This window comes from Erythrolamprus reginae, chromosome 2 (assembly GCF_031021105.1).
Source record: "Erythrolamprus reginae isolate rEryReg1 chromosome 2, rEryReg1.hap1, whole genome shotgun sequence".
NCBI lineage: Eukaryota > Metazoa > Chordata > Lepidosauria > Squamata > Dipsadidae > Erythrolamprus > Erythrolamprus reginae.
Window position 1 is genome coordinate 105,617,867 of NC_091951.1, and position 17,523 is coordinate 105,635,389.

At 44.2% G+C, this 17,523-nt stretch overlaps 1 protein-coding gene across 2 annotated transcripts in view; it reads left to right on the forward strand.

Annotated features, from left to right (window-relative positions):
- The first annotated feature begins 10,419 nt into the window (after nucleotides 1-10,419).
- Nucleotides 10,420-17,523, forward strand: part of LOC139160764 (LON peptidase N-terminal domain and RING finger protein 3-like) — a 34,827-nt gene continuing 27,723 nt past the window's right edge. The window contains exons 1-3 of one of the 2 annotated variants that reach the window (XM_070739026.1): nucleotides 10,420-10,775; nucleotides 11,202-11,595; nucleotides 15,909-16,027. In XM_070739026.1, coding sequence (XP_070595127.1) covers nucleotides 11,289-11,595; nucleotides 15,909-16,027 — 426 coding nt within the window. In that variant the 5' untranslated portion in view covers nucleotides 10,420-10,775; nucleotides 11,202-11,288. The remainder of the gene's footprint in view (nucleotides 10,776-11,201; nucleotides 11,596-15,908; nucleotides 16,028-17,523) is intronic. The other variant, XM_070739027.1, reaches the window with a different exon arrangement.

Below are 17,523 nucleotides of genomic sequence, written 5' to 3' on the forward strand. Positions count from 1 at the left end.
ACATGTGAGTCCTCGCGTGAGATTCAGCTTCTGCACATGCACAAAAGCTTAATCCCGCGTGAGAGAGCGCACACACACATGGTGTTGTGGTTAGCTCTGGCCCAGCTCCGGCCCCAAGGACTGTGGATGTGGGGGAGACATCCACATGCTGCAGGCCTGTTTTGCCCCCGGTGGAATCTGCTGATGAAGGCTCCTCTGACCAAGAAGACATGAGTGACAGGGAGGAGGAGAGTGTGGCAGACAGCTCAGAAGGAGATCAATTATCTAGCTCCTCCTTGGATTCAGAACAAGAGTTAATGATACAGCCACGCATGCGGAGAGCGATGCATAGGCAGCAACAACTGAGATATTATTATCAAAGAAAATGAGGCCACCTGTGGTTGGGTGGAGCTGTGGTAATTAGTGAGGCTGCTATAAATAGCAGCCTGTGGGTTTGGCCATTGTGGAGGATTATCTGATCTTTGTGTTTCGTGCCTGCTTTGCTGACTTTGACCTTTTGTGTGCTGATTTTCCCCCGCTTTGAAACTAAACCAGAGCAAAGTGTGTTTCACTTTGTGAAAGAAGGACTGTGAATTGCCTCACAGCTGCAAGCTAATATCACAGAACTGATAAGGGACTTGTACAATACCAGTTTGTTTGGAGACCAGTGATCTTTGCTATACAAAAAGAGGGCTTAGTTTAAGTGAATTTTCATTATAAAGAACATTGTTTTGAATTTTCAAACGTGTGTGTGTCTGAAATTTGTACTTGTGAATTTTCGGGAGGAGTCTACCAGAGAGCCCGACAGAACACATAGGGGGGCGGGGGGCAGGGCGCGCTTCTGGCCCATTTGGTAGGACTGCGAATAGTAGCCCGCCCCTGCCTAGATGGTTTTTCACTAGCTGCTATAGTAAGAATGTGTATAGAAGATTGATTATGGCTGATCTCCTGTTTTTTACCAAAAGACAATGATTTAATTAAGGTAGTTGTCAGTGTAGGCAAGAAAGCTGCAAAGTTGTATCTACTGTATGTAGTCATTGGCAATAGAGGTTGATATGAGGATACCTTTACCCTTTAAGGGAGGGGTTCTTGGCATTGAGTATTCTATGATAGAGTTTCTCTGTGCAGATGAGAGAATCGGTTTATAACTTCTCAACCATGGCAACTTTGTGAGTGTGAACTTCAATTCCCAGAATTCCCTAGTATGCTGGCTTGTGAATTTCAGGAGTTGATGTCTGCAAATCTTAAAAGTTGCCAAAGTTAAAAAAACACTGGTCTACAACACTGAGGGAAGTGTGCCATCTACTGCCTTCACTGGCACATTGCAACCTCTGTTCATGGCTCTTTGGAGAAGCTCTCACATCTGCACGGCCGCTAGTTAAAATATAGGTAGTCCTCATTTAGTGACTGCAATTGGTTCCAGCAAAATGACACTTGTCAACCTCTTATAAATCCACACTGGTCATTTTTAATATCGTTCTCTATAAATATATTCAATCTATTTGCCAATTTTGCAGTAAAAATCTTAGTGTTATAGTAAGATTACATAGTAAGATTTTCTTACATAGTAAGAAGGGTATTAAACACACGTTATTATATAAACAATCAAAAATTAAAGGCAGGTGTGTTAGCATTAGATGTATTTAAGGCCTTTGTGTGGAATGGCGCACAAGTTAGGTTTTGGGAAAAAAAATTAGACAAGTGATACCTGTGTTTGCCTGAAAATAAGACCCTGTCTTATATTTTTTTGAACCCTGAAATAAGCACTTGGTCTTATTGTCATGCACTCAAAAGCCTGATTGGGCTTATTATCAAGGGATGTCTTATTTTGGGGAAAACGGGGTAAATCCATTATATTCAGAGAATAAAGTGAGTATGTTTCCAAATGTAAAATAATGCACTTGGGGAAAAGGAATCCTCAATCTGAGTATTGCATTGGCAGTTCTGTGTTAGCAAAAACTTCAGAAGAGAAGGATTTAGGGGTAGTGATTTCTGACAGTCTCAAAATGGGTGAGTAGTGTGGTCGGGCAGTAGGAAAAGCAAGTAGGATGCTTGGCTGCATAGCTAGAGGTATAACAAGCAGGAAGAGGGAGATTGTGATCCCCTTATATAGAGCGCTGGTGAGACCACATTTGGAATACTGTGTTCAGTTCTGGAGACCTCACCTACAAAAAGATATTGACAAAATTGAACGGGTCCAAAGACGGGCTACAAGAATGGTGGAAGGTCTTAAGCATAAAACGTATCAGGAAAGACTTAATGAACTCAATCTGTATAGTCTGGAGGACAGAAGGGGGGACATGATCAAAACATTTAAATATGTTAAAGGGTTAAATAAGGTTCAGGAGGGAAGTGTTTTTAATAGGAAAGTGAACACAAGAACAAGGGGACACAATCTGAAGTTAGTTGGGGGAAAGATCAAAAGCAACGTGAGAAAATATTATTTCACTGAAGGAGTAGTAGATCCTTGGAACAAACTTCCAGCAGACGTGGTTGGTAAATCTACAGTAACTGAATTTAAACATGCTTGGGATAAACATATATCCATTGTAAGATAAAATACAGGAAATAGTATAAGGGCAGACTAGATGGACCATGAGGTCTTTTTCTGCCCTCAGTCTTCTATGTTTCTATGTTTCTATAGTCTATGTTTAAAAACTGAACAAAATGTAGGCAGAAAAATATATCAAACCAATCTCCATGAAGATGGAATTACAGGTAAACCTCGCTTGCCCACCATCTTGTTTAGAAACTTCAAAGTTACGACAGTTAAAAGTTACCTTTTGTTTATAACAAAAAATGCAATAAATATTAGCAAAAAATATATATTACCTTTTCAACCAGTCCTTGCATTTAAGATCTGCATAGTATCTCTATGATCCTATAATTGCCATTTGCGTGTTTTGCAACTGGTACTCAATACGTAGAATGGAGAAGGTGGCAGTAAAATTGGAACCTATGATCAAGGTGGCAGTAGAATTGGCAATTATGATCACATAAGATCTTATGGTAATTATTGCAGCAGATCATAAGTCCATTGTGGTTACACAATGTCGACCATGATTCTTAACAATGGAGTTGCCTGTCCCAGTTGTGGTTGCTAAGCAAAGGACTACCTGCATTTAATTTAGATACTATTATGAAGAATGCTACCTTATAAAAGCAATAAAAAAGATAGAACCACAGGAACATGTAATGTATGGTTTATTTATCTTATACTTGACCTCTCTGGATAAATGAAATCGTTGGTTTTGTGGGATACTTAAAAATCCCGAGTTCCTAATTTGCAGAAAGATGTGTGTATATTGCCATAGCAACCAGCTCTTCAGATTTTCTTTGAAATTACATCTCATAAATGTCTCTTAAAAACTAAAATGTAATGTGTAAAATGCCAATTATTGGAAATTTACTGTACTTATAAGCAGCGGCTGTGAGGTAAAGATTATTATGCAGGAAAACAACAGGGTAACTCCTGATTTCTAAAACTAGGTTTCATAATCTAAGATTTGCTATGGTTGCTTCTACAGAGGTGCTGTAACCAACCTATGATGATTTCCTAATATTTTGGCAATTACCACTGGCTATAATGAAATTGTATATAGCTGAGCTTGTCGATCAGAAAGGTCAGCAGTTCAGCAGTTCGAGTTCTTAGTGCCATGTAGTAGAGTGAGCTCCCATTACTTCCCCAACTTCTGCCAACCTGACAGTTTGAAAGCATGTAAAAATGCAAATAGAAAAATAGGGACCACTTTGGTGGGAAGGTAATGGTGCTCTGTGCGCCTTCGGCATTTAGTCATGCTGGCCACATGACCATGGAGCGCTGGCTCTTTGGCTTTGAAATGGTGATGAGCACCCATTGATTGATTGATTGGATTTGTATGCTACCCCTCTCCGTGGACTCGGGGCGGCTAACAACAGTGATAAAAACAGCATGTAACAATTCAATACTAAAACAACTAAAAAAACCCTTATTTATAAAACCAAACATACATACAAACATACCATGCATAAATTGTAGAGGCCTAGAGGAAAAGAATATCTCAGTTCTCCCATGCCTGATGGCAGAGGTGGGTTTTAAGGAGCTTACGAAAGGTGAGGAGGGTGGGGGCAATTCTAATCTCTGGGGGGAGTTGGTTCCAGAGGGCTGGGGCCGCCACAGAGAAGGCTCTTCCCCTGGGTCCCGCCAAACGACATTGTTTAGTTGATGGGACTTGGAGAAGGCCCACTCTGTGGGACCTACCTGTTCGCTGGGATTTGTGCGGCAGAAGGCGGTCCCGGAGATAAACCCATCCTCTAGAGTCGGAATGACTAGCACATATATGCAAGAGGAACACCTTTACCTTTTTATAATGATATTGTGAAAATTGACCAACATTTGTTAGCAATTTTGTCATGTTTTTAGCTAAGTGAAAGAATATGAATGATAGGATTATATTCTTAATCACAGAAGCCTCTTTATGAAAGGGCTCTGTTTAGAAAGGAGGTCGATCTGTAGAATATTGATCTCATTACTGAGTATTGATTCAGGGTATATGATCCATTCTCACAAATTAAATTGCTATGTTCCTTCAATATTCTGCTCCCTCAACTATTTTTATGATGTATTTTTGTTGGATTTTTGTACCCTACTAAGTATTTTCCCCCTCTGGCGATATAATCATGACTCCAAAGCTGCTTTTGTTGTTTGAAGTGGTGGTTGTTTGAAGTGAGTCAGAACTGAAGAAGCTTCTTGGGTGAGAAGCGAAACATCTTCAAAGTGAAAACAAAGTCCAGTTGCCTTTTGAAAAAACACCTTTGGAACAACCATGACCTGGGTGACTGAGAATCTCCAGACAGACATTGATTTGAAATGTCAAGTTTGCTGCCCACCACTGGCCCTGCTCTCACTTTATACAACGTATGCAGGATTGTTGTCCCAGAGAATTATATTCTTGTCAGGTACATGTCAGAAGCAAAGCAGTGCATCCCCACCCTCCAGCTGACCAAATGGAACAGACTCCTCAGCAAAAACCTTCACAATTACAATAGTGTTTATAGATAAGCAGTACCCAAGGGGAACAAGTGCAGAGCTGTTTTTGGATAGAATTAAGAGAATAGCATTTTTATTGACCAAGTGTGATTGGACAATTTGTCTTGGCGCACATGCTCTCAGTGTACATAAAAGAAACCTTCAACCTTAAATTGTCTACAGTTGACCTCTCCCCTTTTCTAAGATGTCTGTAAGGGGTGTGCATAAGTGCACTATTGTGCCCACCATCCCTGTCCTTCTGTCCTATTATCCTTTTTTACCACCTCGTTATACTTTGTTATGGTAATACCAAACTATAATTCTATACTTGTATGACAAATATATAGATAAATAAATAGATAAACAAAAATAAAAAAATGTAAAAAAAGTTCGTCAACAGGACTCTGCTCTTATGAACCATCTTTACATCTCGGTCACATTCTGTTTTGCACTCAAGTAAATTTCATCAAAGGGAACAAATAATAAACACGACCAAGGCAACCTATCCTGCCAGACCCATCCTCGAATACAGCTCATCTGTTTGGAACCCATATCGCATCTCAGACATTAACACCCTTGAAAACGTCCAAAGATACTTCACCAGAAAAGCCCTTCACTCCTCCACTAGAAACAGAATACCCTGAGACTAGCCTTTCAATCCCGGGCCTAGAAATCTTAGAACTAAGATGCCATAAACATGCCATAAACATTCCGGTTCCGGTGGGGGGAGGAGGGTGGAAATATAGCTCCACCGGACTACGGCTTAACATCAAAATATAGGAACCCCCCGTTGAGTCAGTAAGTCTGTTTCAGAGTTCTGGGGAGGCGAAGTGTCCCCGTTCCTGGAAATCTTCGATTCGGCGGTGTTCGTGGCGGTGGCGAGCTGTTTGGCCACGAACACGCCTGGAGTCGGATTGACGGAGACACGGAGGAATGGCGGCTGCCATTTGCAGCTGAGCCACGCTGCCGAGACACGCTGCCGGGAGTGAGTCGGGTGAGTCGGAGAACGGAAGAGCAGAGGACCGTGATGGCCAGGGAGAGGGAGCCAACCAAGAATCAACTGGCTTGGACGACCCAGACTTCGGGGGAAGTCTTTTGGGGAGGAAGTCTCCTGAAGCTGATGGTCCCCTGGAGGGGTCTCGAGTGTACAAGGAAGGACAGCTGACGGGAGGAGAGAGCGTGCACCGAGAGGAGAGAGGGGCGACGCCTGAAATTGTCCTGTCCCCACTGCATGGACCCGAGACGCCGAGGAGCTGTATGGTGGGAGCACCCGGCGCCGGAGGGACTATGGAGGAATGAACTAGTGGGAGGAAGGAGAGGAAAGAAAGAGGAAGGAGGAAAGAGGAATTGAGACTGAGACAGTGCCTGAAGTTCGCCCTACTGAGACCATATGGAGTTTCCATTAAGATCTTTTAAGACTGCAGAGGGTCTGGAGACCTGGAAGCATTGTAAGAGCAGAGGAGTGAAAGTGACTGAGAACCCAGAGAAAGACCTGAGAGTGCCAGCCAGTGGCAGTGGCTGGCACCAAAAACTTGAAAAACCTGAAGAACAATATGCTAGGACTTCTCCCTGAACATCTTTCTCCTGAACATTTCCCCCCCCCCCAAATTCACCTTTAAGAACTGGTGTCAGTGTTGCTGACTTGATGGATAATTGATTTTTAATTATTTCCTATATTTTTTAGCACTTTAGAACTTTGCACTTTATCAATTTTAATAATTAATGTTCTTTTAAGATTTTAAGAGTAACTTACTCCAATTTGGTATTTTAGTTTAGATTAATTGATTAATTATTAATAGGAATTTATATGGAGTTTTTTTAAATTAATGCTAACATTTTAACTAATTTATTGGAGGGGGGATTTAAACTAGATGTATTATTGGAGTGGTTCTGATAATATGTATGATATGAGTGATTATTATGGGTGGGTTGGGGGGGGATTTTGATATGGATGAAACAAATGAAAATGGTATGAATGATTTAATTAGTCTACCTGACACTGGAGAGGGAGGAGGGGAGGGGGCACCGATGTCTGGGGTGGCGGAGGGTCAGAATATCCTGGTCTTGCTGGGGAGAGGCAGATATGGCGGGGGCCACAGAGCTAGCCGTTCCAGGGGAATGAGGGATCGTTGCTTAATAACGATCCCTTGTTCCGGCTCTGTGAACCCAACCTTGGGTACTGGTGATGAGTGTAATTCTGGCCCTGGGCTCAAGCTGCTGCTACTCAATGCCAGGTCGGTGGTAAATAAAGCTCTCCTCATCCGGGATTTAATCCTGGATGAGGAGGCCGACCTGGCTTGTGTAACTGAAACCTGGCTGGGCCCGGAGGGAGGAGTTCCTCTCTCTGAAATTTGCCCAGCTGGGTTTCAGATATGGCATCAGCCTTGACCCCAGGGAAGGGGGGGAGGAGTGGCTATTATAGCCAGGGAGAGCCTTGGCTTGCGTAGACTCATTGCTCCAGAGATTGCGGGTTGCGAGTCCCTCCTTGTGAAGTTCGACTTAGGGGTTCAGGTGGGCCTGTTTCTCACGTACCTGCCTCCCAGCTGCGTGTCACAGGCCCTGCCTGTGCTACTCGAGGAGGTAGCCGGGTTGGCGGTGGAGTTCCCCAGACCTATTGTCTTGGGGGACTTCAATCTGCCGTCACTCGGCGAAACCTCTGGATTGGCACAGGAGTTCATGGCCACCATGACAGCCATGGACATGACCCAAGTAGTACAGGGTCCGACTCACGAGGGAGGGCACGCACCCGACATGGTATTCCTCTCTGAACAACTGAGTAATGGTCTGAGACTAAGGGGCTTAGAAGCATTGCCTTTGTCATGGTCGGACCATTTTCTACTGCGGCTTGACTTCCTGGCTCCAATCCTTCCCCGCAGGGAGGCGGAACCGATTAGGTTGTTCCGCCCCAGGCGCCTGATGGATCCAGAAGGTTTTCAGACGGCGCTTGGGGTTATTCCAGATACACTCGTCCACAGCTCGGCAGAGTCTCTGGCCGAGGCCTGGAACAAGGCTGCAGCAGAGGCTCTGGATTGAATTGCGCCGTTGCGACCTCTCCGTGGCGCTAGACCCCGTAGAGCTCCATGGTTCAACGAGGAGCTCCGGGAGTTGAAACGCCAGAAGAGACGTCTAGAGAAGCGATGGAGGAAGAGTAGGTCCGAATCCGATTGAACACTTGTAAGAGCTCACATTAAGACTTACAAAGTGGCGCTCAAGGCGGCAAGATGGGCATATCATGCCGCCTTGATTGCATCAGCGAAATCCCGCCCGGCTGCTCTGTTTAGGGTGACCCGCTCCCTTCTTAGCCAGGGGGGAGTTGGGGAGCCCTTGCAGAGTAGTGCCGAGGATTTTAACACGTTTTTCGCTGATAAAATCGCTCGGATCCGGGCTGACCTCGACTCCAATTGGAAAACAGAGTCGACTGACAACGAGTCAGTCAAAGTGACTGGGGCATGTACTTGTCCACCTGTCTGGGAAGAGTTTGATCTGGTGACACCTGATGAAGTGGACAAGGCCATTGGAGCTGTGAGTTCCGCCACCTGTTTACTGGATCCGTGTCCCTCCTGGCTGGTTTCAGCCAGCAGGGAGGTGACACGGAGCTGGGTCCAGGAGATTGTCAACGCTTCCTTGGGGAGGGGGTCCTTCCCGGATCCCTACAAGGAGGCACTTGTGCGCCCCCTCCTCAAGAAGCCTTCCCTGGACCCAGCCGTGCTTAATAACTACCGTCCAGTCTCCAACCTTCCCTTTATGGGGAAGGTTGTCGAGAAGGTGGTGGCGCTCCAACTCCAGCGGTCCTTGGAAGAAGCCGATTATCTAGGTCCCCAGCAGTCTGGATTCAGGCCCGGCTACAGCACGGAAACTGCTTTGGTCGCGTTGATGGATGATCTCTGGCGGGCCCGGGACAGGGGCTTGTCCTCTGTCCTGGTGCTTCTTGACCTCTCAGCGGCTTTTGATACCATCGACCATGGTATCCTTCTGCGCCGACTGGAGGGGTTGGGAGTGGGAGGCACTGTTCTTCAGTGGTTCTCCTCCTACCTCTCCGGTCGGTCGCAGTCGGTGTTAGTGGGGGGCCAGAGGTCGACCTCAAGGTTACTCCCTTGTGGGGTGCCTCAGGGGTCGGTCCTCTCCCCCCTGCAGTTATGTCCCACAGAGTTGGCCTTCTCCGGGTCCCGTCGACTAAACAATGTCATTTGGCGGGACCCAGGAGAAGAGCCTTCTCTGTGGCGGCCCCGACCCTCTGGAACCAGCTCCCCCCAGATATCAGAGTTGCCCCCACCCTCCTTGCCCTTCGCAAGCTCCTTAAAACCCACCTCTGTTGTCAGGCATGGGGGAATTGAAAAAAAATTTTTTTTCTCCCTTCCCCCTAGGCTTATATAATTTATACATGGTATGTCTGTTGGCATGATTGGTTTCTTAAATTGGGGTTTTTTAGATTACTTTTTAATATTAGATTTGTTACATTGTTTTTTATTGTTGTTAGCCGCCCCGAGTCTTCGGAGAGGGGCGGCATACAAATCTAAATAAACTAAACTAAACTAAACTAAGTATTGCCCACAAGATCATATGCTGCAACGTCCTGCCTGTTGGTGACTACTTCAGCTTCAACCACAACAACACAAGAGCACACAACAGATTTAAACTTAATATTAACAGCTCCAAACTTGACTTTAAAAAATACGACTTCAGTAACCGAGTTGTCGAAGCGTGGAACTCATTACCGGACTCCATAGTGTCATCCCCAAACCCCCAACACTTTACCCTTAGATTATCTACGGTTGACCTATCCAGATTCCAAAGAGGTCAGTAAGGGGCGAGTACAAGTGCACTAGAGTGCCTTCCGTCCCCTGTCCTATTGCTCTCCTATATCTCCTATACCTTTCTTCTATTCCTATATCTCTTCTTCTATTCTTTCATTGATATGTTCTATTCCTATATCTTCTCTTCTATTCTTTCTTGGATATATTTTACTATGAGTATATCCTCTATAATCTTCATTATGTATTTTACTATGTGTATACCCACCAAAACCCTCATTGTGTATTGGACAAAATCAATCAATCAATAAAAACGTCAGGTGAAGAATCACGAGATGCCTTCATTTCAGAACGACCGAGCGGGAAGCGGAACGTTCTCCCCTCAACACCTCTTTCTTTTAGACCAAGCAACTTCTTTGTGACGTCAAGTCCAAAACGCTGCCAGAGGCGAGACGCGCCCCTCCCCCTTTCCCCTTCAAGCCGACCGGTTCGCGACTCCCAAACTTTCATTCCTCCCGGAGGTTATGAAACGCGCCTCGCTACGTCTGTTTCGCAGTGGGGGCCGGCCGAAGCCGGCAGCCAATCGGCTGGCTCTCCGACGCCATCACACGGGGCTGCTCCCGATTTTATGTAATATTCCGGCCTGGGGGTGGCGGTGGTGATAATTTACAACGCGTGTGTGCGCTTGTCTGTATATAAGAAGGTCAGCAGAGCAATCCGGTAGCCGAAGACCGATCCGGCGTCAATAAGGGCGATACTGCGCGGAGGCGGAAAAGTTACTGGTTTGCCCCCACTCCTCTTTTTATTCGTCCTACCCGAGACACCTCTCCCTGCCTCTTTGTCGCTAACTAGAAAAAGGATGCCGTCTCCTGCCGGGGCTGAGTGATCGCCTCGGGCGACGGGAAGAAGGGACCCGCCACCCTCGGGGAGGAGGGGATCCAGTCTTCTCCAGCGACTGTTGCCCATTGATTGATGGGCGCAAGAGCCTCGTTGAGTTGCAAGAGGGAAGCCCCGGAGGAAACCAGCGAGGGCATCAGGTGCTCAGGCTGAGGGGAGGGGGGGGGGGGCTTCAAAAGTAAAATAATAATAATAATAATAATAATAATAATAATAATAATAATAATAATAATAATAATAATAATAATAATAATGAAGCAGTCGATTTAGTGGGCGTTGCATGTGGAAAAGTAGCCCCGGTCGCTTTGCCCGCTAAGTTGTCAGGAACCGGCGAGTTTGCTTTGTGTGGGGCTTGGAATGCCCCAGTGTCTAAAGAGCAGCTCTTTTCCTTCGGGAATGGAAGAATGCCTTCAAGGGGGCGTCGGGAACTGTAAAGGAAGTTTGTGACTTGGAGAGCTAGACTTAGAGTGTGTGTGTGTGTTTGTGTGTGTGTGTGGAATGAAGTTCAAGCTTTGTCCAAGTGTCTCACTAGCTCTTTTTCGGCCGCTTTTTTTTGCTGCTCTTAGGAAGCCGTCGACCTTTGCCCGGTTGCCCTCCTGACTTCTCCGGCTAAGCCCGCCGTCCCCCTTCCCCTTCTCTGACGGAGCAGAAGCATGGAGCTTTTCCTCTGTCCCTCGTGTCGCCTGGTTCTCTGGGACCCGGTGACCGTCTCCTGCGGCCATTCCTTCTGCAGGGGATGCCTGGGCGAGACCTTGCCTTCCGAGTGCCGCCTCTGCGGGGAGAAGCTCGGCTTTCCGGGCTCGCGGACGCCGAGCTCCACCGTCCTGCTCGGGAACTTGTTAGAGAAGGGCTTGGATACGGCCGCCAAGGTAGCCCGGCTGAAAAGGGACCTGCGGGAGCTGGTGAGCAACAGGGATTTCCAGAAAGCGCTGAGGACGCTCCAGAAGGGAATCGGCTTGGGTAAGGTTTGCGTACGATCCAGAGATGCTTTTTTTTAAAGAAAGGGTTGCGAGGTTGAAATGCGGCTGGGTGATATGCGCGGCACTGACCACCAGGTGCTCTCTGGTTATGCAACTTGCCACCATCTCGCTGGCTGCATTGTGTAAGCAGGCGAGGGACAATTCTTTGGTAGCCCTTTTTCACTAACGTTGGCTATGGGTTTCCTCTTCCTTAAAAGGCTGGTGATTTTATTTTATTTTATTATATTATATTATATTATATTTATTTGCCTGTCTGTCTGTCTGTCTGTCTGTCTGTCTGTCTGTCTGTCTGTCTGTCTGTCTGTCTGTCTGTCTATCCATCCATCCATCCATTTGAACAAGTGTAGGATTGTAGTTTGTATAAACATAACATAAGTAGTAAATAATGATAAAAGAAGACAATAGGACAGGGACAGTTGCCCCAATGGTGCTCTTATACACGCCCCCTTATAGTCATATAAATGTTTAGTTGTATAGTATATCCCATTTGTGCCTTGCTGGTAGATCTTGGGATTTCCCTCTCCTTTAAGTAAAAGAAAAAAAACCCCTGCTTGCAGTTAGTTTTTGTTCCAGATTTGGTCTACAGAGATGAAACCAAATGCTGCAAATAGTAATTAATGGTTACATCAGAAAATTTAAACGTAAATCTAAAGTGTGCGTGACCATAGGACTGTTGTTTTTGGAGCTATTTCTTAGGGCTGAGTTGTGTAACTTGTTGACCTCCTTGGAGGCCATGGGACCATCTTCAACTGTTTGTGGAGGGCAAGAATAAAATAGAGCAGATCTTTATAATGCCTCCATCTCATTTCTGTAATTTTGAGGGTTTGAAAGCATTTCTGAAATAACAACTATGAGCAGTTGTGACCTTTCCCCAAATTATGAGAGAACCTTAACCCTTCAGAGTACCATTTTCAAAGTTGAAATTGTTCTTGTATGCTACAGGTTTCATGGAGTCTTTATTTTGTTGCCATTTACTGAAGGGGCAGACATTCAACAGATACTCCTTTCCTATTATGGTGATGTTATGATGATGCTGGATATACCAAATTTCTTTTAACATACTTTTATTAAGCGCATAGTGTCCTTGTTAGGGGAGAAAAGATGATCTTCTGTAATTACCTAGGGGAAATAATCTCATTTCATCTTTTAATCTTAAAATTTACTTTAAAATCAGCTTTGGAACTGGTAAATTGATGCTACTTAAATCTTAGGATTTAGGAATGAGTAATTAGGAATCAGGCTTTCTTTACTGATTCAGACTTTCCTGTGCGTGGAAGCTGACACACCCCTCTCATATATAATGCTGTTATAAAACGTTAGCTCTTGTTTTGCAATGAGTCAGACACAAGTGCCAGTACAGGTGTTTCAATCAACAAGTAAGGTTATACTGGAATATTTTCATCTATCCTGATTTTTTAAAACTTCAGTTGAAGGAGTCCTTCAATTAATAGGAATAGAACTCAAATCTAGCAGCCGTTGAATTTAATTGAGGTGCATTTATAATCAGGACTGTCAAGGAGCTGATAGATTGTTTCAGCATTTCAGCTTTTTACCATTTACTTTTTTACCATGTACTTTTTTTTATAAACACCAAAGCAGAGGAGATGTGAAATGTGTGATCAAATAAATCTTTGGCATTTAAAAAGATTCACTTTTTAAAAAACTAACTAATCCATTTAGTTAGTTAATTACAATGCCTTACATTGTAATGTTAATTATATATCCTGGTTAGTATTAATATCTGAGCTGTGTGCAATATACTGCATAGAATATACTATATTGTTGTAAAGGTATTTGCTGTAGAATAAGAGAATATATGTAATAGTATATTTACCTGCTGTATGTATTATGGACTGCATTATAATTACTGTGTAATATTATGGAGATATTTTATATCTTGTAAATAATATCTATACTGTACGTTAGCTTGTACAGTATTATTATCTGAACAACCACCACTGCCACATGTACTCTGGTTCAAATATAGTATTTCCATCATTGGGTCTAGACCAGTGTTTTTCAACCAGTGTGCCGTGGCACACTAGTGTGCCGCGAGACATGGTCAGGTGTGCCGCGAAGCTCAGAGAGAAAGAAAGCAAGAGAGAGAGAAAGCAAGAGAGAAAGCAAGCAAGAGAGAGAGAGAAAGAAAGCAAGAGAGAGAAAGAGAGAGAGAGAGAGAGAAAAAGAACTAGAGAGAAAGAAAGCAAGAGAGAGAAAGAACGAGAAAGAGAGAGAGAGAAAAAGAGAGAAATAAAGCAAGAGAGAGAGAGGGAGGAAAGGAGAGAGAGAGAAAGACATAGAGGGACGTAGGGATGGAGAGAGAAAGACAGCAAAAAAGAGAGGAAGGAAGGAAGAGAAAGAAAGAGGGATGGAGAGAGAGAGAAAGAAAGAGGAAGGAAAGGAGAGAAAGAGGGAGGGAGAAAGAAATAGAGCGAAGGGGAGGAAGAGAGATAATTTTTTTGTCCAAACTTTTTTTAGCCGCCCCCCCCCCCCTGCTCAATGTGCCCCAGGGTTTCGTAAGTGTAAAAAATGTGCCGCGGCTCAAAAAAGGTTGAAAATCACTGGTCTAGACCTAGTATGGAATGCTGACAACTTCTTTGATAGGGACTTTCTGCCATCAAACAACTTTTTAATTCTGGAAACCTAGTCAGTGGATGAAGCGAGTTCTCTCTTACCATTCACTCCTATCATCCCTCATCCTCAAATGATTCAGTACCATTGTATATTTTCAACCAAAAAAACAATAGATCATTTCCTAAAAGCAGAGAATTGTTTTTTGACATCAGAATAAGCTACCTTCGGATGATTTGATCTGCCCTTTTAACTGATGGATAATACTTGAGGCCATCCTTCTTGTCAGTAGAATTAGTGAAAATTATTGGAAATGAACACAGCTGATTCTAGTCAATAAGTTCCTTTCTTCCATATTTTCTTATAGTGCCATGGGGCTGGGGTCCCCAACTTTCTGGACCTCAAGTACCACCAAATTCATAATTTTAAATCCCGTGGACCATGGTGGGTGGGGAGGGAGAGGCTTAGCCACCTTTTGGGTCTACCTGTCTGCTTCTGCGAGGCCTCGGGGTGGGAGACCTGAGAGAAAGTGTCTGGTCCAGGCCTACAGTCTGGAAACTCTTTTGTGCTCATTTTCTCAAGAAGCTTGGTCAATCTGAGTGAAGGAAAATGAAGACGGGCTTGCTGATGTTGGTGGGAAGTAGTCACAAGACTGACCCTTCGGTTGTCCCGGAACAGCTCCTTCACCTGGGTGCACAGGCCTGATGGAGGAGCTGCTCTGGGATGACCAAAGGACCAGTCCTGTGACTACTACAGCTCTGGAATATGGGACTGGCCCATGGTGGGGCTGGAAATCTCCACCATAGGGTGTGTGCAACTTTGTAAGTGGTGCAACATGCAAAAAGGAATTTATTTATTATTTATTTATTCGATTTTTATGCCGCCCTTCTCCTTAGACTTAGGGCAGCTTACAACATGTTAGCAATAGCACTTTTTAACAGAGCCAGCATATTGCCCCCACAATCTGGGTCCTCATTTTACCCAGCCCTCGCCAACTGGAACGAGGTAATGGTGCTGTTGCAGTGGGGGTTCTATGCCCAGGTGGGCCCAAGCGCTGGTGGCAATGACTGGAAGATGCAGGAGTGAAGTGCTACTTGCATTTGTGCAGCATCAGCATTCTGCCTTTGCCACAGTATATTTGCACCAGCTGGTGTCGCCAAGGTAGCCCTCATCTCCTGCCGCCTTGGATTTGGAATGGTAAACCATGCCCAGGAAGCACTACAGCAGAGAGAGCAGCCAAAGACAACCATAGTTTTGCTGTCAATTGGGGACACTTTCGTCTCTCAAGGAGCCTGACCGAAGTTTCCTTCTCTTGTCAAGAGACGAATGTTTGCAGGGGACCGATCTAGTGGCTGGGCTGGCTACAAGAGAAATTGGCTGTATTCTTGGCTGTATTTGAGATTTCTAGCTACAATGGACAGCAAAGCTATGGTTAACCCTAGGCGCTTCTCTCCGCTAACAAGTGGCCACGCTAACTGCTTGTAGGACCCCATCCTGTCTCTGGAAGTCAAAGGACTGAAGTGCGAGTGGCACAGGTAACTCCAGCTGGGCTCCTTGAGAGAAATGAAAAGATTCCTCTGAGGACCACCAAAATTTTCTCACCCACCACCAGTGGTCCGCAGACCACCAGTTGGTGACCACTGCCTTGCTGTATATAACTGTGCAATGTTTGCTTTTATTATTTCTTATTTCAACAGTGAACTGTTCTGCTTCCTCCTACAGCTCCAGATGATCTTACATTAAGGCTGTGCAGATCAGAGCTTTATGTGGCATTACAGGAGTATAAAGAGGCTCTTGAGGATTTGGAGATTCTATGCAAGCAGAAGCCAGAAGAATGTGAAGTGAGTCGATTGTAAAGCTGGATATTGTGATCAACAAGCATATGTTCTTCTCAACTTCTAAGTGGTGAGATGAAATAGCTTTTCTGGAAAAGGCTACATTTAAACTCAGTTGCAATAATAATATAGGAAGTGAGCATATTCTTTCATATAGTTGCTTATTTAAATACAAGGTAGGCTTTCCCTGGTTCTGTACAAGCTAATGTTGACTCATATGCTCTAACAGAATTATTAAATAAAACATGCTGCTAAAATCCACAGAAAGAAAAACTTGAATTACTTCTGGAAGGTCCACAAACTTCAGCTGAACTTTATCTTGTAGTCAGAGAGGAATTTACCAATGCTTCAATCAATGCCCAACTGTTGGCTAAATTAGTAGTCTTGAGAATTTCTGGGAAATATTGAATGTTTGAACTTAAATAGAGGAAAACCAGGGACGTCTTAGTGAATTTTACAAGATTGCCTTGAAAAATTTCCCTACCCTTATACAGGGGTGGATTCTAACTTATTTCGCCACCGGTTTGCTCCCTCCTGTGGCATATGGCCACACCTGTACGTGAGCTTTGCAGGTGCACACATGTGCAGTGCTGAAAATTTACAAAAAATCCCTCCCCCCCAAAAGCCAAAACCAAAATGATGGTGCATGTGCAGTGTTGAAAACTCGGCATCCGCACATGCGCAGAAGAAAAAAAAAATAGCAACAATTTTTTAAAAAACCACACACTTTCCAAACCCCCCCCCAAAGATAGGGGCATCCACAGATCGGCACCACGACGTCACAAACGTTTTGCTACTGGTTCTATAGAACCAGTGCAAACCAAGAGGAACCCATCTCTGCGCTTATCCATATTATGCTCTCTGACAATAAATTTGTTCACAAAATTAAACATTTACTATTTGGAATACTATTTGGATAAATGTAAAAGAATTGGTGATTAAAGTTTGCGCATCCAGTCAGCATAATATTCTAAAAGGCAAGTGCTGGTGAGCTGTCCAGAAAATTCCTACTCTACATGTCTACAGGGAGGAAGAAATGATAAAATCTGTATGGTGACATCATGATTGGGGAAGCAAATCTCTAGCTCAACCTGTTCTGACAGTCTACTTTGAAGAAACAAATACTGGATGACTGATTTATTGTGGCATATCTCTCAGTCTGTATCTATGCTAGGCCTGAATGTAGACTGGAGAGCTCAAGCAGAGAATTTTAAATCTTGATTTACATAGAGACCTAACTAATACTTCAAATCTCTGCTGACAATCCCTCTTTACAGTTCCCCAATATCTGTATCATTAATTAATTCCCTCTCACAGGAGGTCCTTTTACTGTGGTATGTATCTAAGCTTTCTGTACAATAACAATTGTGGGTAAATACAATAGAATCCCTGTATTTATATAGATTTTGAAACTGAGATAATAGTGCACATACTTCTGAAATATCTTATATACTACATTTAGCATTAGAGATACCCTTTCATCTTAATTACAAACTATTTAG